Source organism: Equus quagga, chromosome 5, assembly GCF_021613505.1.
Source record: "Equus quagga isolate Etosha38 chromosome 5, UCLA_HA_Equagga_1.0, whole genome shotgun sequence".
NCBI lineage: Eukaryota > Metazoa > Chordata > Mammalia > Perissodactyla > Equidae > Equus > Equus quagga.
The window spans coordinates 39,501,417-39,524,344 of NC_060271.1; the positions used below are offsets into that span (position 1 = coordinate 39,501,417).

General features: G+C 40.1%; 1 protein-coding gene across 9 annotated transcripts in view; it reads right to left on the bottom strand.

Annotated features, from left to right (window-relative positions):
* The window catches only part of VPS13D (vacuolar protein sorting 13 homolog D), a 253,122-nt gene that overhangs the window by 196,084 nt on the left and 34,110 nt on the right, over positions 1-22,928 (bottom strand). For all 9 annotated transcript variants that reach the window (XR_006888444.1, XR_006888443.1, XR_006888445.1 and 6 more), the window contains 6 exons: positions 22,572-22,723; positions 19,568-20,599; positions 15,902-15,992; positions 14,199-14,325; positions 11,697-11,877; positions 1,667-1,849 (listed from right to left, as the gene is read on the bottom strand). Coding sequence is in view for 6 of the 9 variants with exons in the window: in XM_046660125.1 (XP_046516081.1) it covers positions 1,667-1,849; positions 11,697-11,877; positions 14,199-14,325; positions 15,902-15,992; positions 19,568-20,599; positions 22,572-22,723 (1,766 nt within the window). In the remaining 3 variants the exon portion in view is untranslated. The remainder of the gene's footprint in view (positions 1-1,666; positions 1,850-11,696; positions 11,878-14,198; positions 14,326-15,901; positions 15,993-19,567; positions 20,600-22,571; positions 22,724-22,928) is intronic.

Genomic DNA, 22,928 nt, shown 5'->3' on the forward strand with positions numbered 1-22,928 from the left:
CGCTGGAAGTGAGGTGATATTTGAACAACTTGCCCTCCAACCCTTCATCCAAACACCCCTACTCGGTCCTGAGCCCAAGGTCACGACACATGAACATGGTCCCGTGGTTCTCATCTTCACTCGTCTCCTTACCTATTCCCACTCACTGAATCCAATATGTCCGGTTCAGGACATTTAGGTTAGTAATAGTGAGTAAATGGATGAGTGAGAAGTAAAACAAACGAAGAAAAATATGCAGACAGAAATCTGAAAATAATAACATTATTTGAATTTAGGTATTATCAACAAATATGGTCTATTACTTTCTCACTCAAGTTAGGTCCTCGGCAAAGTCCTGGTAAGGACTACCACCCTAGTCACTTTCTTTCAAAAAGTAACTGCTCAAATTTATATCTTTTCTGTGATAATCTTTGGAGTCCGTCCATCTAAGTTATTTTAATGAACTCACTGCCATACCTTTTAGAAAATTCAAAAGAGCTACAGCCATTCAGGAAAGGGCCAGTGAGAGACATAGCAGGAACAGCCTTTGCCCCATAAACCTAGTCCTCACACTGGGAGGTAGAATCGGATCAGGCTAAGAGCACGGAGGACATACTGAAGGCAGACACATCAAAGTCTCAAGTCCACACTGCACTCCTTACTAGCTGTATAACCCAAAAGAAATGACTTAACCTATCTAAGTCTCAATTTCTTTATCAGGAAAAATGGTGTTAATAATACCAGACACCTCTTAGGTAGTTAATGAGGACAAAATGAACAAATATGTAAAGAGATTAGCACAGGCTGATGTATAATAAGCATTCAACAAACATCAGCTATTTATCACTAGTATTACCGTTAGTCAAGATCTTACAATCAAATCTTATGTACATCCTCCTTCAAAAGCTCTCTCTCCCCATATTATGGGCCGTTAGACTAAACAGGAACACAACTAGCTGGGAATTTCAGTAAGTGCTTTTCTGATACTGAATAAGCAGATAGAATAAAAAGCTGCCGTCGAAACCAGCAAGGTTTCATTAAAACACACTCCAGGAAGGACGAGACCGCCTCTAGGTCCAGCAGTGTTACTCAGCCTCCTCAGCCGCAAAAATGGAGGGAGGGGCTGATGACACCACGTCCAAGGTGCTCCCAGCACTGTCTATAATTTATTAGGTGCTCCTACTTTTATCATTTATTCTCAAATCCTAGTTTTTCCAAATGTAAAATGAAAATAACAACAAACTTCATCCCAATTACCTCTAAACGTTGTAAGAAATAAGTGCTAAAGTACTTTTAAATTGTAAAGCAAATACTCTATAAGATTTTATTAAGGTATTTTTAAACAGCTTCAGATAAACATTGGGCCAAATCATGTCCTCTGACGAAAGCCATGTAATGTAAAAAGTTGATTATTATAAGGTCAACCTGTGAGGAAAACATTATAAAGATGGGAGGCTGGCTCTGTTGGCTTGTTCGTTAAAATAAGCTAATACTTACAGTTAGTAAGGGTTATAATTTACACTTCCTCTATTAAAAAGTTAATTGAAATGTCAAAAAAATATTCTTCACATCACCTATGCTACAAAAATAACAGCAGTTAGGAACCGTCTTACAGCAACACATGAATTTCTCAACTGGTGTTCAAGTACTAGTTGAACCGAAAAGGGAACGGATACCGATTGCTCACCTTATCCTGTAAGGAAAAGGTCCCAGGAAAACCAGCAAAGAGAAACTTGTTCTTGACTTTCAACTTCCCCAAATTTGCTACAATCAGATTATTTGATCTAGAACTTTCCGGGATAAGGAGAACAGGAGCACCGGCCTCAATATCCAGGAGAACCCGTGAACAGCGCTGGGCTTGATCTCTCACCTGAAAGAGGAGGGAAAATAGACGGTCAGTTAATTCCCTCATTTTACAATCAAATAACCTTAGGTTCCCAAAAGTCTCGTAAATTTATAAATTTAAAACAACTAAAATCACATAAAGTGTATTCTATGCCCAACATGGAGTTAAATTAGAAATCAGTAACAAGAAGATGATGGAAAATCCCAAATATTTGGAAATTAGACTATACACTTCTAAATAACCCATGGGTCAAAGAAGAAATCACAGGAGAAACGAAAAATATTTTGACCTTAATCAAAAAAGTACATTAAAATTCATAGGATGCACTTAAAACAGTACTTAGAGAAAAATGTTTAGCATTAAATGCTTATTTTACATAAAAGAATAAAGATTTAAAATCAATCATCAAAAGATGCCATCTTAAGAAGCTAGAAAAAGTTAAAGTAAAATAAACCTAAGTAGAAGGAAGAAAATAATAAAGAGCAGAAACTGTTATTTAGAAAATATAAACAAGAGAGAAAAATCAAGTAAACATTTATAGAACACTACACTCAACAACCATAGAAAATACATTCCTTTCAAGTGCACAAGTACTCTTAAGGAGTATACAAAACACATGCCTCAATAAGTTGGTGATTTGAAAATACTGCTGAAACTGATAAACTTCTACCTATATTAATAAAGAAAAAGGGAAGGAAACAAAGATCTCCACTATCAGGAAGAAGTGTGGGACGTTGCTACAGAACCTAGAAATATTAAAAAGATAAGAGAACCTACGAACAACTTCACGCCAACAAACTGACAAATTAGATGAATTCAACAGATTCCTTAAAAAAAAAATGACACAAACTATCTATAGCTAACATCATATTTAATGGTGAAAGAATGTTTTTTCCCCTAAGATAAGAACAAGGCAAGGATATCCACCTCACCACTTCTATCCAACACTGTAGCAGAAGTCCTAGTCCGTGCAAAAAGGCGTATAGGTTGCAAAGGAAAAACCAAAATTCTCATATTTACAGACAACATAATCATCTATGTAAAAAAAACCTTAAGAATCTAAAGGAACTTCCTAGAATAACTGAGTTTAGCAAGATTAGAGGATACGAGCTCAACATGCAATATACAAGAGTTATTTGCATACATTTCTTATACTTTCAATAAACAATTGGACATTGAAATTTTTAAAAAATTGCTATCATTTACAATAGCATCAAAAATTGGAAATACTTAGACATAAACCTAACAAAATAAGTGTAAGACTCATACAAAACTTTACAAAACATCGTTACAATTGCAAAACATTGCTGAGAGAAAATGAAGACCTAATTAAATGGAGAGATATACCATACTCAAGGATCCAAAGACTCAAAATGCTTACGATGTCAATTCTCCAGATATACAGATTCAGTGCATCCCCAATCAAACTCCTGGCTGACTCTATTGTAGAAACAGACAAGCTGATTCTAAAATTCACATAAAAGAACAAAGGACCTAGAATAGCCAAAACAACCTTGAAAAAGAACAATCACATAGGAAGAGCTGCACCACCTGACTTCAAGACAGACCACAGAGCAACAGCAATCGGGACAGGGCGGTACTGACACACAACTAAGTGTCGGTCAGGGGAACAGAACAGAGAATGAGGACACACACACACACACACACACATAACGGTCAACTGAGTCTCAACAGAAATGCCAAGATAATTCAACAGGAAAAGAACAGCCTGGAGATAATGATACATACATAAATATATGGGGGAAAAAAATCTCAGCCCTCACTTCACAAAATACACAAAAAGCAACTCAAAATGGAAGAGATCTAAAATATATAACTTCTAAAAGAGGACGTGGGAGAAAATTTTCACCACCTTGTGGTAAGCAAAGATTTCTTTGATAAAACACAGCACCCGATCATAAAAGAAAAAAATTTGACTTCATCAAAATGAAAAAGTTGTGCTTTTCAAAAAATAGTATTAAGAAAATGAAAAAAGAGTTAGATGAGCCACTGGCTAACCCAATAATGAAAATGTTGGTTGGCAGTATCACCAGCAGAAAAATAATTTATCCCAAATTAATGAGCATGTAGACAGGTGGGCAATCTTGAAAACTTTTTTTAAACATAAAATAAAGCTGGGAATCTATACAGCTCTGTATACTTACAAATGAAAGCAATGCTTTTTTCTTCTTCTCCCCAAAGCCCCCCAGTACATAGTTGTTGTTTTGTTTTTGTTTTTGTTTGGAGGAAGATTAGCCCTGAGCTAACATCTGCTGCCAATCCTCCTCTTTTTGCTGAGGAAGACTGGCCCTGAGCTAATATCCATGCCCATCTTCCTCTACATTATATGTGGGACACCTGCCACAGCATGGCTTTGGCCAAGTGGTGCCATGTCTGCACCCGGGATCTGAACCGATGAACCTGGGGCCGCCGAGAAGAGGAACATGCGAACTTAACTGCTGCACCACCAGGCCAGCCCCCCACAGTTGTATATTCTAGTTGTAGGTCCTTCTGCTTGTGCTATGTGGGATGCCGCCTTAGCATGGCCTGATGAGCGGTGTCATGTTGCACCCAGGATCCAAACCGGCAAAACCCCGGGCCGCCGAAGCAGAGCACGCGAACTTAAACACTCGGCCATGAGGCTGGCCCTGAAAACAACTTTTGAAATAGTACTTGAAAAATAAAATTTTTAAAAAGCTACAGACTGGGAAAAAATATTCACAATACTTGCAGCAAACAAAGGATTTGTATCGAGAATACACAGAGGAAGAAATAAGGTCAATTCTACACAAACTCTTCTGCAAATAGGAGAGGGAACACTTCCCAATTCATTCTACAAAGCCAATGTTGCCCAGTTACCAAAACCACAAAAGGCATTCTCTTTTTTCAAGAAAAGAAAACTACAAACTAATATCCTTCACAAGTATAGATGTGAAAATCCTTAACAAACCTTGAGCAAATCAAGAAAACTGTAAAAGCATCCAAAGACAATAAGTAAATGAATGGTCAGGACTGTGTTCCAATAAAACTTTCCGTGTGTGTACACGTGTGTGCAGTCTCCTGGGCCATAGTCTGCCAACCCCTGGAATAAGTGAATGCTTTTCCTCTAAGACTGGAAATCAGGAAAAGATGTCTGCTCTCACGACTTCCACTGTACTGGAGTCTAGTCAGTGCACTAAGGGAAGAAAAAGAAATGAAAGGCATACAGACTGGAAAGGAAAAAGTAAAACTCTATTCAGACAACATGATTATCTATGTAGAAAATCCTAAACAAACTACAAAAAAGGAACTAAAACTAATAAGGGTGTCTAGCAAAGCTGCAGGGTGCAAAGTAGAAAAATCAACTGTATTTCCAGGTACAGTCAACGAAGAACTGGAAATTGAAATTTTAAAAATTAATATTTATAATAGCATCAAAAATATGAAATGTATAGGGATCAATTAAATGAAAGATGTATAAGACTAGTACTCAAAACTGCAAAACACTGCTGAGAGAAACTAAATAAATTTAATTAATTAATGGAGAAATATGCCATACTCAAGAAACATACCTATGGTGCTGTGAGATTGGAAAGATTAATTGTTTTCTCCAGATTCCCTATAATTTGAATATGTTATTTTTAGGTTTTAAAAAAAGACATTCTCTGGAAGATACACAGGAAACCGGTCATATTAGTTGCTCCCAGGAAGAGAACCTGAGAAGGAATTGAGAAGAAGACTTTTCTCAAGCGCGCTTTTTCACTTTGATTCTATACCAAACCAACATATAACATACTCAAAAATTTTTAATCTCCAAAATTGACCTACAGATGCAACATAATTCCAATCAAAATTTTAGCAGGGTTTACTGTATAAACTGACAAACTGATTCTAAAATTCGTATGGAAAAACAAAGAATCTAGAACAGCCAAAATAATCTTGAAAAGACCGTCTCATAATGTTAAGCATACAGTTACCATATGACTCAACAACTCCTCCCCTAGATATTTACTTAAGAGAAATGAAAACACACATCCACATAGACTTGAATGCAAATGTGCATAGCAGTTTTATTCAAAATAGCCAAAAACTGGAAACTACCCAAATGTCCATCAAGTGGGTGAATGGATAAACAAATCATGTTACATTCAAACAATGGAAAACCACTCAGCAATAAAAAGAAATGCACTGCTGATACTTGCAACAACACAGATGGATCCCAAAAGCATTACACTGCGTGAAAGAAGCCAGGGACAACTCACTACACACTGGATGACTTCGTTTATAGGAAAAAAAAGGCAAAACTATTGTGATAGAAAGCAGACCAATGGCTGCCAGGACGCAGGCATGAGGGCTACGGGACTGCTTGCACAGGGGCGTGAGGAAACTTGTGGGATGATAGAGAAGTTCTAAATCTTGATTGTGGTTGTAGTTACAAGACTGTATACAACTGTTAAAACTCATTGAATTGTACACTGAAAATGGTTAATTTTATTGTAAGTAAATGATACCACAATAAAGCTGACAAAAAGTATCATGTATAATACAATGAAATGTTTCTCATATATGGATTAATGAAAAATATAGATCACAAAACAGTGAGAACAAGACAGATACTTTTCTTATTCATATTTTTTGTTGATATTTCTTCTACTGTCTACAAAAAGACAGATATTACTTTTTAAAAAGAGAGAAAAATACAGCCTGTATAATATATAAAAGGCTCTTCTTTTTTTGGTGTTAAGTGCATAAGTCAGGAGAATTTACAACACAATAAATACTGTTTTCACTTTCTGTCTGTACATGATTGGCAGTACTGTCTATCACCCCCTGACTACTGCCTGTTTGCTTTGTTTTTAAGTGAATTTCACACTTAAAATTACAAGTTACAAATTAACTCATATTCACTGTAGAAAACTTAGAAGAGAAAGACAAGCAAATGGGAAAAATACAAGCAAATGGAAAAAAACTGCTATCATCCATAATCTCGGCACCACAGATAAACACCGTGACCATTTTGGTGGTTTAGTGTAGGAGTCAAGAGTAGCAGCTCTGATGCCTGACTCCCTGAGACTGAATCCTCGCTCTGGCCACTTACTGGCTTGGTGATCCTGGTTAAGTTGCTAGGTCTCTGTGTCTCACTTTCCTTAACTGTAAAATGGGACTAATAATAAGCCCCTATCTTAAAGAGTTGTTAGAAGGATTAAATGAAACAACACACCTAAAACACCGAGAAGGGAGTACGTGACAGCTATTATTAGCACATCAACACAACATCCTTTTAGTCTTTTTTCCTATACACTTACACACACAACTATTTTTTTTTTTTGAGGAAGATTAGCCCTGAGTTAACTACTGCCAATCTTCCTCTTTTTGCTGAGGAAGACTGGCCCTGAGCTAACATCCATGCCCATCTTCCTCCACTTTATACGTGGGATGCCTACCACAGCATGGGTTTTGACAAGTGGTGCCATGTCCGCACCTGGGATCCGAACCGGCGAACCCAGGGCCGCAGAGAAGTGGAACGTGCGCACTTAACCACTGTGCCACCAGGCCAGCCCCCACAACTATATTTTTTAGAGTTCAACATATTAACTTTCAGACTCAAAAATAATAAACTATTACTGGCATACTGTACAGCTCCTACTTTTTTAACATGCCTTAATAGTTACGTGTTAATGGGAAAAGAACAGAATGACGAGTTAACCAGAGCTAAGAGTCCCAGACGACCAGAGAGGAGTGACGGTTTCCTCACCTATTAATGGCAATAGCACACCCACCCCTACTCCTCATCGCGTACCATCATAACTCATGATCTCTCTTTTCCTGTTTCTATCTTCTCACTAAAATACAAGCTCCATGAGGGCAATGACTTTGTCTTTCTTGTTTTCCACTATGTTCCTAGCACACGGCAGACTGTAGGACGCATCATTCCTCAAGGAACATTCACTAAATAGGTGAAGAAATGAACAAACAAGGTTGTTGTAAGGATCCAGTGAGAGAACATACGTGAAAGCACTTTAACATAAACAATTACTAACCGAACGTACAGCACACTTATTTTTGCTATCTCCATTTTCCTCCTACACCTGAGTCAACAGAAGAACAGCAAGAAAATAACTTGCCGATGGTGACACAGCTGACAGCGGCAACACACAGACTCCAGATTCTTGTCCCAAGATTCCTAAATTACATGTCTTAGCTCCACCAAAAATCTGCATTCCTGGTTGCTCAGTGAATAAAGAAATTTAATATAAGAGGCATCAAGTAAAGCAGAAGACACAGGAAAACTGTATCATACTGTGGGCTAAAAAATAAAGGAAACAATTTATATTTGGCCTAATCAAATTAGGTACATGATATTCTTCTAATTTCAAACATCAAGATTAAAAAGAAATTTAAAGTGCTACTGGATTACAGACACTAGAAAATGCAGGAATAAAAATCCAGCTACAAGTCAAAGGTAGACGATACCACCTGCCACCAGTACAATATTAGGAGAAAGGACTTTAAATTCCAAACAAAACAGCCTCTTAATCTTATCAGCAAATAAAAGTAGGTCTTTAGCTCTCTCTATAAATCTGAGTAATTCAAACAGCTAGGATTAAAGATCCTTGAGAAGATTAGCTTTCCTTCAAAGCCTACACATTTAGCACCATTCAAAACAGAAAAACATTCCTTTAACTTTTTGCCTGTCTTAAATAATTTGATAAACCAAAGCTTAAAAGACTTATCTGTTTAATTTCTGCTTACCCTAATTACTCAGAAATGCAGTGTCTCATTTCGTAACCCAAACCCAAAGGGTTCCTCACAATAACACTGTTTAAACATGTAAAAATAATTGTTTTAAACGTACATAACAATTGCAGCAGACAACATTTACCAAAGTTGTATTAAAGAGTCACAAAAATGTTCACGACTTTGATCAAACAATACTATTTATAGGATTCAACCCTATAAAAATAATTTGAAAAATAAAAACTATGTGCACAGATATTCATGGAAGCATTACTCGTAAGAATAAGAACTGCAGGACCAGCCCACAGCTGAGTGGTTAAGTTTGGGCGCTCCGCTTCAGCAGCCCAGGGTTTCGCTGGTTCGGGTCCTGGGCACAGACATGGCACCGCTCATTAGGCCATGCTGAGGCAGCATCCCACATGCCACAACTAGAAGGACCTACAACTAGAATATACAACTATGTACTGGGGGGCTTTGGGGAGAAGAAGAAGAAAAATAAAATAAAGTAAAAATAAAACACTGACAACAGATGTTAGCACAGGTACCAATCTTTAAAGAAAAAAAAAGAATGCAAACTGGAAGCAATTCAAATGTTAAAAAATAAGGAAATGATTAAGTAAACTAACATGATGGATTATACAGTTATTAAATAGGATAGTTAAGAAAAATGCAAAGCAAGATGGAAAAAGATTATGAAAAGAAACTGGATTCCAAAAGTGTATGCATAAAATTAACACACTTCACATACTTCACTCTATGGACTGTATGATTTTCCTCAATTAAAAGTTTTTCTAAAAAGCCTATGTAGGCCATAAACAGAATACCGTTTTACACTCAGTAATTGGCCCAAAATGAAAAGGTTGACAATACAAGTGTTGGTAAGGATCAGAATTAAAAGGAATTCTTACACATGCTGATGGGAGCGTGCCATTGAGACAGCCATTTTCGAGAACAGTCTTACACTCTTATAAAGACAAACATGTTCATACCCTAAGGCCCAGTAACTCCACTCCTAAGTATCAGAGAAGCTCTGACACATGTGCATTCGGATATGCGGTACACAGCACTAGGACACTGTAAACAACCCGAAGCTTCAACAGGAGAATGGGTAAGTCATCCGTGTCAGACACAACAAAATACGACAGTGAAAATGAAGGAAGTGCGATCAGATGTAACAACACGAAAGAATACTAACACACTAAGTGACCGAAAAAAGGTCACAGAACATTAAATACAGTTTAATACCATTTTTATAAAGATCAAAACAAGGAAAACAAAAGATAACATAGAGAAACTTTTTTTTTTTAAGGGACTAGGAGACCCGAAAATCAGGACAGTGGTTTCCTGTGGAGTTGACAGGGGAATGAGGGAGGGAAGGAACACAGGCAGCATCTTTGTAATGTTTTAATTTTTATTTTGGTGCTGGGTTCATGGATGTAAATTTATTATCATACTTGGTAACTTTAGAAATTTGATACATGCTACAACTTATATACATGCTATAAATTTTATTTATTTTTTTTTTTTTGCTGAGGAAGATTTGCCTTGAGCTAACAACATCTGTTGCCAATCTTCCTCTTTTTTTTTTTTTATGTGAGCCACCACCACAGCATGACCACTGATAGATGAGTGGTGTGGTTCCACGTCCAGGAACCAAACCAGGGCTGCCAAAGCGGAGCAAGCCAAACTTTAACCACTAGGCCATCAGGGCTGGCCCCCAGATATTCTTTTATATGTGTCAAATACCAAATTTTTTTTTAAGTCTCTAAAGAGAGGAAAAAAAGGTTACATACTCCATGATTGTAACCATGGAAACATGTATAGGAAAAAAATAAATTAAAACATACCTATGGTGCTAGGAGATCAGTAAGATTAATTCTTTTTTCCAGATTCCCTATAATTTGATCACACTATTTTTATATTTTAAAAAAAATACATTCTCTGGAAGATACACAGGAAACCAGTCACATTGGCTGCTTCCAGGAAGAGAATCTGAGAAGTAATTGAGAAGACTTCCCCTCATATGCCCTTTTTCACTTTGATTCCATACCAAATCAATACACAACATACTCAAAATTTAATTTAAATTAAAACAAAATTTTTAGAGGTGCCACTATAAAGCAGTATCTATCTATTCCTTAAATTATAATCTTTTACCCAATAAAGTTTAAAAATAAATAAATAAGTTTTCCAAATAACTACATCATCATTTTCTGTGGTTCCCAAACTGCGTGCCAAGACATCACAGGACATGCATGGGCTTGCAGTCACAGGTGAGCTGCCAGCCTGGACATTTTACGTTTTTGAGGGAAACACATCATCTGTCAGACACTGGACAAACTACTAGCTTGAGGTAGTTCGCATTCACTGTTAAATCACGCTGCATTCCTTTCAAAGATATCACATCATTGCAAAGCTACGTCTCAAGCAGCCACTACAATAAAGAGCAAGTACCATAAGAAAATAAATGTGGAACAGGAAATGAGGGTCGTGACATCCAGCCTGACTCCAAGTTTGAGAAGTTGTGCAGTGCCCAAGAGGCACATACATCCTACTAGTAAGTAACTGTAGCTATTGGAGAATGAAATAAAAATATTATGCATTTATGTGGTATGTTTTGAAACAGCTACTAAGTTGTTAGGACATACATATTTAAGTTGCTTAGACTTAATTATTCTGTAAATGGAAAGGCCATTAGGTGTTTCTTTTGGCCTAGGATGTGCCATGGAAAAACTTTCCAAGACATTAAGGCAGCCAGGAACTAGAAGTCTGGGGACTTCTAATCTATTTGGGAAAACCCTCCCTGTAGAATAGATACATTCCTCAGGACCACTCTCCAAGAGAAGCAGCCCCACTAAAGTCCTTGAAGGGCCCAGCAGTCTCAAGTGTTACCCATAAATTTCATTTATCTTTCTTAGAGAAAGCTAAAGCTAAACTCTAAAGGTAAACAGGATATAATGAATAAGGAATATGAGCTCTTCAATTACAGCAAGATTTCCGTAGATGATCAGCCACATGGAGGACATTAATGAGCATAAAATTACCTAATTATCTTTACTTTTTTCAGTGAAATTTTCCAATTTAGCTCTAGAGGCTTAAAAGTTCCATCATCAGTCAAACTGGAAAAGCAACTTGGACCAACGAGACGACCTACCGTCTGCCCCTCAATAGCAGCTCGCTGGCGCCCTAGGACATCTTGCAGCTGGGTGAAATGCTGAATGAAGGCCACCACCTCGGCCTGGAAGCGCTGAGTGTGCACGTACTGCACGGAGGCCATCTGCAGGCTCACTCGGATGTCGTGCTCTCTCCGGAGCAGAGGGTCAGGCCGCCCATATCTAGGAGTAAGACGTCAGCAAGATACAGGTTAGTATTTGCAGGAAAACAAGTTACTATTTGAAGAGAACTTGGGTTGATTTAGGGGTTTCCCTAAAAAACAGCTACAACTACTATAATAGAAATCCGCAATCAGGTTTTACACAGCAAACTCCAGTAATTACTCCCTTTCTAAGGTTCAGCGACGTGTTGAGGACATTAAATAAGTCTGGTGTGACAGCCAGGGCTATAAACAGGTGGCAGCTTTGGGCACTAAACTCACTCTTGACTCCAGAACTCACTCAAAAGCCACCTGTGGTTCACACCTTCCACCTGGGCCTCTTTCTCCCTGCCTTTAGGGAAAAGTGACTACTCCTGCTGTCTCTGTTCTGGTAAGGATTGTGACAATATGGGCTTGAAAGATAATAAAAATAAGGCCATGAAACAACTGGTAAAGAAAATCAGGCAACAGAACCAATGTTTCTGGGGAAATTTGTCTTCTGGGTGCAAAAAGAAGTCTTCGTTTTACTTCATTGAAATGGAGGCCAGGGGCCGGCCCCGTGGCCTAGTGGTTAAGTTCCCGCGCTCCGCTTCAGCAGTCCAGAGTTTCACCAGTTTGGATCCTGGGCGTGGACGTGGCACCACTCATCAGGCCATGTTGAGGCAGCATCCCACATGCCACAACTAGAAGGACCCACAACTAAAAAAATATACAACTGTATAATGGGGGGATTTGGGGAGAAAAAGCAGGAAAAAAAAAAAAGAAGATTGGCAACTTAGCTGCCAATCTTTAACAAAAAAAAAAAGAAATGTAGGCCAAAGAGTTTCAGCATCTACAACCTAAGATAAATTACAAAACGTTCACAATGGTTTTGAATTTAATGGAACATGGTATCACAATAATAAATTAGTATACAGGACATAGTCACTGGGGAAAGGAACTCACAATTGCTGAGCACTTATTTAGAGCCAGGCAGAGTTAAGAGGTTTTTTTTTTTTGAGGAAGATCAGCCCTGAGCTAACATCTGCTGCCAATCCTCCTCTTTTTGCTGAGGAAGACTGGCCCTAACATCTGTGCCCATCTTCCTCTACTTTATACGTGGGACGCCTACCACAGCATGGCTTGCCAAGTGGTGCCATGTCCGCACCCAGGATCCGAACCAGAGAACTCCGGGCCACCAAGAAGGGGAACATGCGAACTTAACTGCTGCGCCACCAGGCTGGCCCCGAGTTAAAAGTTTTATATTAGTTATGTTTATATTCTATATTTATTATAGAACCATGCTACCATGGTAGGTAATAATATAAACAAATCAATCTAAATTCTCAGTAGAGTATGAGATACTCCTCCTGAAAATAAAAGAAGTCCTAGACAGCTTTAGAACAGTTTTTCTCAACTCTGGTTGAACATTAGAATCACTTTGAAACATTAAAAAAAGGGACTGAGGGGCCAGCCAGTGGCGCAGCAATTAAGTTCACATATTCCACTTTGGTAGCCCAGGGTTTGCCAGTTCAGATCATGGGTGTGGACCTACACACCACTTATCAAGCCATGCTGTGGTAGGTGTCCCACATATAAAGTAGAAGAAGATGGGCACAGATGTTAGCTCAGGGCCAGTCTTCCTCAGCACAAAGAGAAGGATGGGTGGCAGATGTTACCTTAGGGCTAATCTTCCTCAAGAAAAAAAAAAAAAGAAGAAAAAAGACTGAATGCTATCCTAGACCACAATATTTGGGGACAGAGCTATATATCTACATTTTCTAACAGCTCCCAAAAAGGATGAAAACTACCATTTTAAACATTCTGCCTTCTGAGAAAACCATCCTTTAATAATTAGATAGGGCTAAAGATGACTTCTAAAATCTAAAATTGATAAGATTCAATATAGATTGTGTTTACACAGAAAAAAAATACATAATGTAATTTATCACCCATATCTTCAATAACCTTCTCAGGCTGAAATCATTCCAGAAATTTCAGAGCGAGATGGGAACTGATCCCACTTAGTCCTCTCAATATTTAGGTAGAAAACTGATGCACGGCGATGCAGTGACTTGCCTAAGGTCACAGAGCAAGTTAGTGCAAAGCCAGCACGAGAGCTCAGGACCTTCAATAAGCAGAACTATCTGAGTCCTACCCCACCTGTTTGTGAAGCCTGAGAGCCCACTTCAGTGCAGATAGATCCATTTAATATAAATCAGGATTCCCCACAACTAGGTCATTTTGATTCTACATAAGAAGGTAAAATTTTTAAAAACTTTTCTTCCTTGTTTAGCCAACCAGAATTTGAAACAGTAAGTAATTATAACAAAATGTTAAGTGAGAAAGGATGGGTATTTTTACTTAAAAGTCTGGAAGATGAGAGCCTCCTCCCCGCTGGTAGTGAAGCGCTCCCTGTAGAGCTCTCCGTGGGCCGTGAGGTCACTGAGGGACAGGCTCCCGAGACTCCCCTCCAAAGCGAGGTCCCCCTCTGGGAAGGCGAAAATTAGAACACGTCATGCATCTTTTTTTGTCATACACCTTCAATACGTCCAGAACAAAAACTGATACACACACGCCTCAGAATTTTCACTATTTAATCAAACTAAATGTCAAAAGCAAATTTGCATATTCCAATACACCCAGAAAAAATATTTTATGCAGTATTCAAACTGTCTCAGTGAAGAAGTCCAAAGGGAACTGACATAACACAGCGACATCACACTTGAACATTTACAAGGGGAAAGGAATTAAACTGAACGCATACACAAATTAAAGGATAAGACCTTTAATGAGATTAGACCACTAATTAGAATGAGTGAATTAGCATAAGGTCGCTTAATTGTACTATGGATAAAAGAATAAAGGAGAGAGTATCAGAGATATGTCAGGTATTAAGCAACATTAAGTGGATTCTGGTATGATTTAATAAAAAAAGTAAAATTAGGGCTGGCCCCGTGGCAGAGTGGTCAAGTTCATGCGCTCCGCTGCAGGCGGCCCAGTGTTTCGTTGGTTCGAATCCTGGGCGTGGACATGGCACTGCTCATCAAACCATGCTGAGGCAGCGTCCCACATGCCACAACTAGAAGGACCCAGAACGAAGAATATACAACTATGTACCAGGGGGCTCTGGGGAGAAAAAGGAATTAAAAAAAAAATCTTTAATAATAAAAAAAAAAAAGCAAAACTAATGAGATAGACACTGGAGGCATAGATTTGAAACTAGTCTGATATTACAAGAGTGGAGCCCCTGGAAGGTGGGAAGAACAAAGAAGGAACGTTGAAACACATGCACTTGGATGTGACCGTCTAATGAATCATTCTTAACATGGTGTAGATATTGAACGGGACATTCTGAACTGCTGCTTCGTAAAACAAACTTTATCAGCATAATCAGCATAACAAAGCAATGACTCAGGTGGCTGTGTTTGGCCTGCTAGTTCTGCTCTCAATGAATCAAAGACACATACTTATTTGGGGCTCAATGTCCTCGAACAAAAATACCCAAGTTCCCCCCAATTGTAAAGACCTATCTCTTCTAGGAAGCGTTTATAAATTAATTTACACCAGGCAGGCAATTTCAATTTCAGTTTACTCCTTCCTCCAAAAGCTATTCTTGTTTCACTAGAGTCCACATTTGAGCTTTGTGATCTTTATTTCATTACCAGTTGCTTAAGGAAGGAACAGCGTTTTATTGCCACTTAGTAATTATTAATAATGCCCCCTTTCACCTTCAAAAACATTCCAATTTGGAGAAAGAAATTATATAGTCACGACAGACAATTTGTTTAAAAACAAAGATCGATGCAAGGGTCCCCTCCCAACCTCCAGAATCACATTCCTGGGATACGGAGGGAGTCGTGCCAGGCACCTGCATTTTTACAAGTCATCCCGGTATTCTGATCCATAAGCCAGGATTTGGGAACCAGCACCACGAAATCACGGCCAGGCCAGTAACTGCACCAAGTCACTGATCCACACCCTACTTAGCATGTGACGACAAAGATCGGTGAGGAAGGCGTTCAAATTCTTACCAGATTTTGCACGTTTGATTTTTCCCCACTTACCGATCATTTCCAGGTGTGCCACTAATTTGGACACATTCGCTTTAGCAAGCTCACTGGTGGTCTTATTGAGCACGAGAGAGAGCGAATGAACCTAAGAACACAGGAGACAAAGCAAGGCAAACATTATTGCGGGGGAGCTGTCTTCCAGGCTGACGGCAGAGCAAAATCGAGGAAGATTCAGACAGGCTTAGGACATTTGCAGGCAAGGCTTTTACTGATGCCAATTTCATTTCAGCTTGTCTTAGCCAGTCAGACCAGAACTTGAGAGGGCTGATAAGAAAGGAACGCAACCGGGCAATTAAAAACCCAGGTTCTGGGGCCGGCCTGGTGGTGCAGCCATTAACTGCACACGTTCCACTTTGCTGGCCCAGGGTTCACTGGTTCGGATCCCGGGTGTGGACATGGCACTACTTGGCAAGCCATGCTGTGGTAGGCGTCCCACGTATAAAGTGGAGGAAGATGGGCAAGGATGTTAGCTCAGGGCCAGTCTTCCTCAGCAAAAAGAGGAGGATTGAAAGCAGATGTTAGCTCAGGGCTAATCTTCCTCAAAAAAAAAAAGAAAGAAAAAGAAAAAACTCCAGGTTCTGTGGAGCCTTCTCTGTGGTTACCTTGTCTAGTCTCTCTCAGTGAAATGATTTACAGTATGAAACAATTCTTCTCATTTTTGCAATCATCTTTAATATTACACTACAGAGTGATTAAATCAAGTCCACTCCAAGAAATTTGTCAAAGAAAAATGATAAATATGATTAATATTAATGTGTTCGGACAAATATTTAATAGAAGCCCCTGTTGACCAACTGAGACTTTACCTAGGAACCATAATCAAAGATTTCTTTTTCCCAAGAGACAACTATAAATAGAAGAAAACCAAAATCCCCTGTCTTGAGAACAGCATTATTTGTAACAAATAAATCCTGTACTGTCATACTGTCATTTTAAGCACTAAAAGGACTATACGTCTAGGATTTGTTGAGGCAGGGACCTGAGTGCCATCACTGGGGATAAGGCATTGGTTGAAGTCAAGGAAGGAGAGAGAAGGCGGAGAGCAGATCAAACCTCAATTCCCACTCACTGCTTCCGAACGGCAGTGGCTGTGCCTTTATCTTTAACGCCTGCCACAAAGGAGGCGAGAGGCAGATGGCCGATGAATGAATGATTAGCAGGAAAAAAACAGGACAAGAAAGAAAGAAAATAATATGGGGAAAGGAAGAAGGAAAAACATTTTTAGAGGAAGGCAGAGAAAAAAGGAGGGTATGATTATAGATGGAGCAGTCCCCTTGGGGCCACTCAGTGCCACAGAGGTTCTGCCGCTCAGAGACACAGAGGAGTAAGCTTCTTGACATAGACCACAGAAGAGAACAAAATTAACAAGAAGGGGGCAAATAAAAAAACCTCTAGTCACTAACTCACCAAAATAACATATGCTGGGTCTAAAAATGCTTTGTTTGGAGGAATCTGGCTATCATCACTTGAACCCACTCTCAGCATGAATCTCAGCAACACCAAGTGGGACAACCAGATGCTGTATACACCTCCTGGCATAAGGCAACAGGGCACGCTCAGCACCACCTACGAAGTGTTCTTACCAAACATGATCAAGTCTCTAGAACTAACTTCCATTTCTAAAATTAGAAGTTAAAAGAAGAAGTCAAATGGCACCACAGGGAAACAAGCTGACAAATCCAGAAATGTGGGACACTCTACAGGACACTAACCCAGTTCCCATAAGCCAATTGCATGGGGCGGGGTGAGGGTGGGGTGCGGTTTACTTTAATTTTCAGAGACTTAAGACACATAACAGTAAATGTAACGTGTGAACCTTATCTGGATCCCCATTCAAAAGATTCAAATGGAATTTTATGTAATTCTCCTCATTTTGTGGATGAGGAAACTACAGCTCAGAAAAGCAAAGTATCCCATCCAACTGCAGAGATCAAAGGAAAGATGTGAAGTTTCTTAGACCGCTCATTCCTTTATAATCCGGCAGTAAAAGGGTATTTTTGAGACAATCAGGAAAATCTCATTATGAATTAGTGAGTAGTACAAAATGCCAAGGAATTCTTGTTAATCTAGTTAAAGGTGACAATGTATTGTGGTTATGTAAGAAAATGTCCCTAATTTTTAGAAATGAATACTCAAGTATGTACAGGTGAAACGATATATCTGGCCTTTGCTTTAAAATACTTCAGCAAAGAGAAAAAAGAATAGATAAACGCGATGACTCTCACAGGATTGGGTATACGGGGGTTCATTACACTATTCTATTTGTGATACATCTGAAATTTTTCACAATAAAAATGTTTTCAAAAATTCTTATTTTAAAAAAGTATACTGTTGACGGGCATTTATCTCGTCCTGTTCTCTTGTGAAGCCAGCTTCATCTGTCCACGCAGAGCCCCCTGAAGTACTCCACATCCAACACCAATGGGTTCCTGGGGCACCACATTACAGGCTCCACAAGAACATAGGCACAAACACATCAAGTGCAAAAGAATGACTGAAGCCTCTCCAGCACCATCCACCTCGCTACACAAGGTGCCAGGGGCCTCGGAGTACCACGCAGGCGTCCACTCACGGACACGGAGCAGGAGAGGAAACGTGGTTCGTGCCCAGCCCTCCTCCATTTCTAGAGCAGCGGAGCCTACTGCCAGCCGAGCAAATAAGAGAATGGCAGCTGGATAAAACAGGACTCTCCTCCCCGACTTCTCACCAGCAGCAAGTGCAAGCGCACACATGCTGAGACGTGTGGGTGAAGAACTGCATCCTGGGGGCACACCAACACAGTCAGCCCCTCGGGGGCCCCGGGCTCTGGGGCGGTGCTAGTCACGTAGGCCCACGTGCCCCCAAGTGCGCAATTTAACTGCTTACACATCTCACTGTTCTATCACACAGAGCAGAACGGCCTTAAAGTCAAGTGCTGTGTTTTTTAAGTGTTTTTTAACCCTTTACAATAAGAGTACCAAGGACACGTTGTGAGTATGGTAAAAACAATACCAGCTCAGGAACACTTACTGTAGGCCAGGCACCGCGCGAAGGGCCTTACCTATGTTACCTCACGGAGTCCTCGCAACCTGATGGCCTAAGCACCATTTAACACCTCAGGTTATCGAGGAAAAACCTAGGGAGAAAGAGGTTAAGTAATGTGCCCACGGCCACAGAGCTACAAGGTTACAACAAAAGTGTCAGGATTCAAACCCGGGCAGTCTGCCGTTTAAGCCTTTGTTCTTAACGGCTGCACTGTTGCCGTCAATAAAAGCCAACCATGTTCCGAGTGCGGAGATGATGATAAAGCGCACGTTGTAAAGTAGCTACTAGGTACTGAACACTTAGCAACATGCTTAACACGCCTCACCTCATTTCACTATCTTCATCAGAGATGGAGGATGAGGAAACTGAGGCTCAGAGAAGCTAAGTAATTCCATTGAATTATACAGCCCAAAGGATGAAGAAGTTAGCTACTTAAAACCTTTTCCCTGCCTCCAGATGGAATTTGCACTAAAACCTTCTCTAAATTATTAATGTCCACCCTTTTGTAATATCCAAAGACTATCCAGCTCCCCTGCCAATGAGATCTATTTTCGAGAGCAAATGTACAATGACAGCATTTTATAAACAAACGCAAATTCATTCTTATGACTTAAAGAAGCCAAAGGCAACTGATACCTTGAGGTCCAGCTTCGTGTTAACTGGCTCCTGCAGTTCAGACTCTGCTACAGCATCTGAGGCTGACTTCGCGTTCTGCAGAATGTCCTCGGGCGGCGCCTTCATCGCATGGTTGTCTGCAGTGGAGCCAATTCCAAAAAAATCTAGGATCACGACCCAGGTCTGCAGTGTGATCAGCACATCCAAGCAGTTAAAGTCAACATCAACGCTCCGGTTAACTCGATTATAACCGGAAGAAAATTCTGGATGTTTCTTATCCACCAAGAATATATTGATATGGACCAAGGAATCATCAAATTTACTCTTTCCAGTAAGTATCTTGGGCTCGTCTACTGTCGGAGAAGGAGGTGGGGTCAAGGGGTAGTCCTTGTCTTGGACTTCCTTCTGCTTCCTCCGGGACGCCGAGGTGGGTCTCTGATACAGCTGGAAGACATTAGGAGCTTCTTCCATGTGGGAAGGGAGGGAGCGCGGCATGTCAGGGTACTCCACGTTGGACACTGAAGGGCAAGACTGAGAAAGATACTCTTTCTGTGCCAAACTAGACGGCTTAGGGGCTCCCCGAGACACCATCAGGTTCTTATACTTGGAATCTGGATTTTTCTCCAACAAGTCTTCCATGAGCAGAGAGCGCAGGGCAATCTGAATGGATAAAGTCTGAGGATGGTCTTTATTGAATTCCACCTCAAAATCCTGAAACTTTAAGCTCACAAGACCCTGGGCCCCCAAAGTCAGATCTCCACTTAGCTGAACTTGAAGCTCTGATATACAAAAGTTGGCTTGAATCTGGGTAAAGGATCTGACCTCCTTCAGAGACAAGGACTTTTGAGAAGAGTTGGAAAGGCTGGAGTGGCTGAACAATCCGTTCTCCTTCCTTTCAATGGAAGGTTCTCCACAGGTGCTGAGGGCGGGCAGGGGAGAACTGGGGCAAGGCGAGGAGGCAGCACTGACTGGAAACTTACTCAGGTCTTCACTGTACACGAGATTGTCCAGCGTCTGTAAAACCTGCTCATATACATGCTTTGCTAACACTACCTGCATTCAAAAAGAAAAATCCAGTTATTCTGCCACAATTATTGACTGCACTCAGATACACCGCCCACAAAATTTCCAAAGCTGATTTTCATGGATTTCCCCGAGGTTATCAATTAGTTGATAGCAAGGACTGTCTCTTTGGTTTCTTTTTGGTTGTTTTTTTTTTTAGGAAGATTAGCCCTGAGCTAACATCTGTGCCCATCTTCCTCTATTTTGTATGTGGGATGCTGCCACAGCACGGCCTGATGAGGAGTGCGTAGGTCTGCGCCTGGGATCCAAACCAGCAAACCTCAGGCTGCTGAAGCAAAGTGTACAAACTTAACTGGTGTGCCACCAGGCAGGCCCCTCCTTGGTTTCTTTTCTGTCCTTCTCTCTCTCTGACCTATGTCTATTCATGAGGCCTTCCCCTGTAGCTCGCAGAATAATCTACACACAACAAATGTTCAGTGAGTGCTACTGATTGTAGTAGGCCTGAATCAGCAAAATCACTCTTTCTGACCCCACAAAAACAACTGCAGACATTGAAGGGAATACTGCTGAAAGTCTAAGACGCTTATGTCGTAGGACTGAGAAACAAGACTCAGGGTTCTAAAACTCGCTGATCATCACCTAGTGTAATAACCTATATTTAGTACACCAAAACAAACAGATAGTACTTTTTAATGATAATAATGATGAGCCATGATTACTTATCTTTCCTTCCTCCTTTATTTTATTTTCAATTACAATTTCTTATTAAAAATATTTTCAGGCATGTTTTTTACTTATGTAAGGGCAGGTTTTTTTTTTGGTGAGAATGATTCACTCTGAGCTAACATCTGTTGCCCATCTTCCTCTTTTTCGCTTGACGAAGATTAGCCCTGAGCTAACATCTGTGCCAGTCTTCCTCTGTTTGTGTGTGGGTCACCACCACAGCATGGCTTGAAGAGTGGTGTAGGTCTGAGCCCAGGATCCGAACCTGCGAACCTGGACTGCCAAAGCAGAGCACACCAGACTCAACCATTAAGCAACAGGGCCGGCCCATAAGGGCAATTTCTTAACAGATGAATCCAAACAGATACAGAAACAAAAGAATTAGAAAGCGATCAGGGCCAGCCTGGTGGTGTACTGGTTAAGTTTGCACGTTCTGCTTCGGTGGCCCAGGGTTCGCTGGTTTGGATCTCAGGTGTGGACATGGCACCACTTGACAAGCCATGGTGTGGTAGGCATCCCACATATAAAGTAGAGGAAGATGGGCACAGATGTTAGCTCAGGGCCAGTCTTCCTCAGCAAAAAGAGGAGGATTGGCAGCAGATGTTAGCTCAGGGCTAATCTTCCTCAAAAAAAAAAAGGAAAGAAAAAAAGAAAGTGATCATTTTGTAACTCCCAATTAAAAAATTTATCCCATCACAGTTCATCAGTGGAATAAATGCTTATAGGAATGACTGACAGGGAATTTTCCAATGGGGGGATCAGGGTCTTGCCACCTAACACATACTCACCTCACACACAAGAAATCCCTATCCTTGCCCATTAAATTTCAAAGAGGGCAAGACTAATTCTCCCTTGAAAGGATCTGTCAACAGCTCAGATAATCGGATTGTTTTATAGGCTGGGCCAACTATGTCAAAAGCACGACAAGAACCATATCCTCCTGGGAACGAGAGACTGACTGCTAAGCAGTAACTTTCCTCATTTCTGAAGGTGATGGAATTAAGGATTTGCCTTCTTCCTCTGTATAACGCACGGCTCCTCCACATAAAAAAGACGGACCAGACTGCTTCCCCAGTGACACAAGCACGCAGTAAAAGGATTCCATGTTTACCAGAACAAATCATCAGCAGTAATATGCATTAATGCTATCTCTTTGAATTCATATATTTTCCTAACATTTTATATTTATAAACACAGAACATATTTATATAATATAAGTGTAAAGTAAATACACGACTTCAACTGTCCTGACGTGAAAATCAATAAATAAGGTGTTTACCTGAACAGGATTGACGAACTTTCCTTCGATCTTCATGATGCTAGAAGTTCCCAGGTCATCTGGACTGAGGGAGAAAGTCAATTCAGATTCTCTCTCTATAGGGATCTTCTCCAGTTTAAACTGAATGGTGGTGTTGTTCAGGATGTGAAAAGCTGGCATAAAAAGAGGAAACGACAGACTAGAAAACTCACATTTACTGCGTTATTGTTGATTAAGTGTAGGATACATAAAATAGAGCCCATGAGTTACTCTTAATTAACCTGGTACCTGATTGAGGACAAATTTTGATGACCATCCCAAGACCAAAACTCACAGCAAGCAGAGGTACAAGACAAATTTATATACACAAAGAAAGAG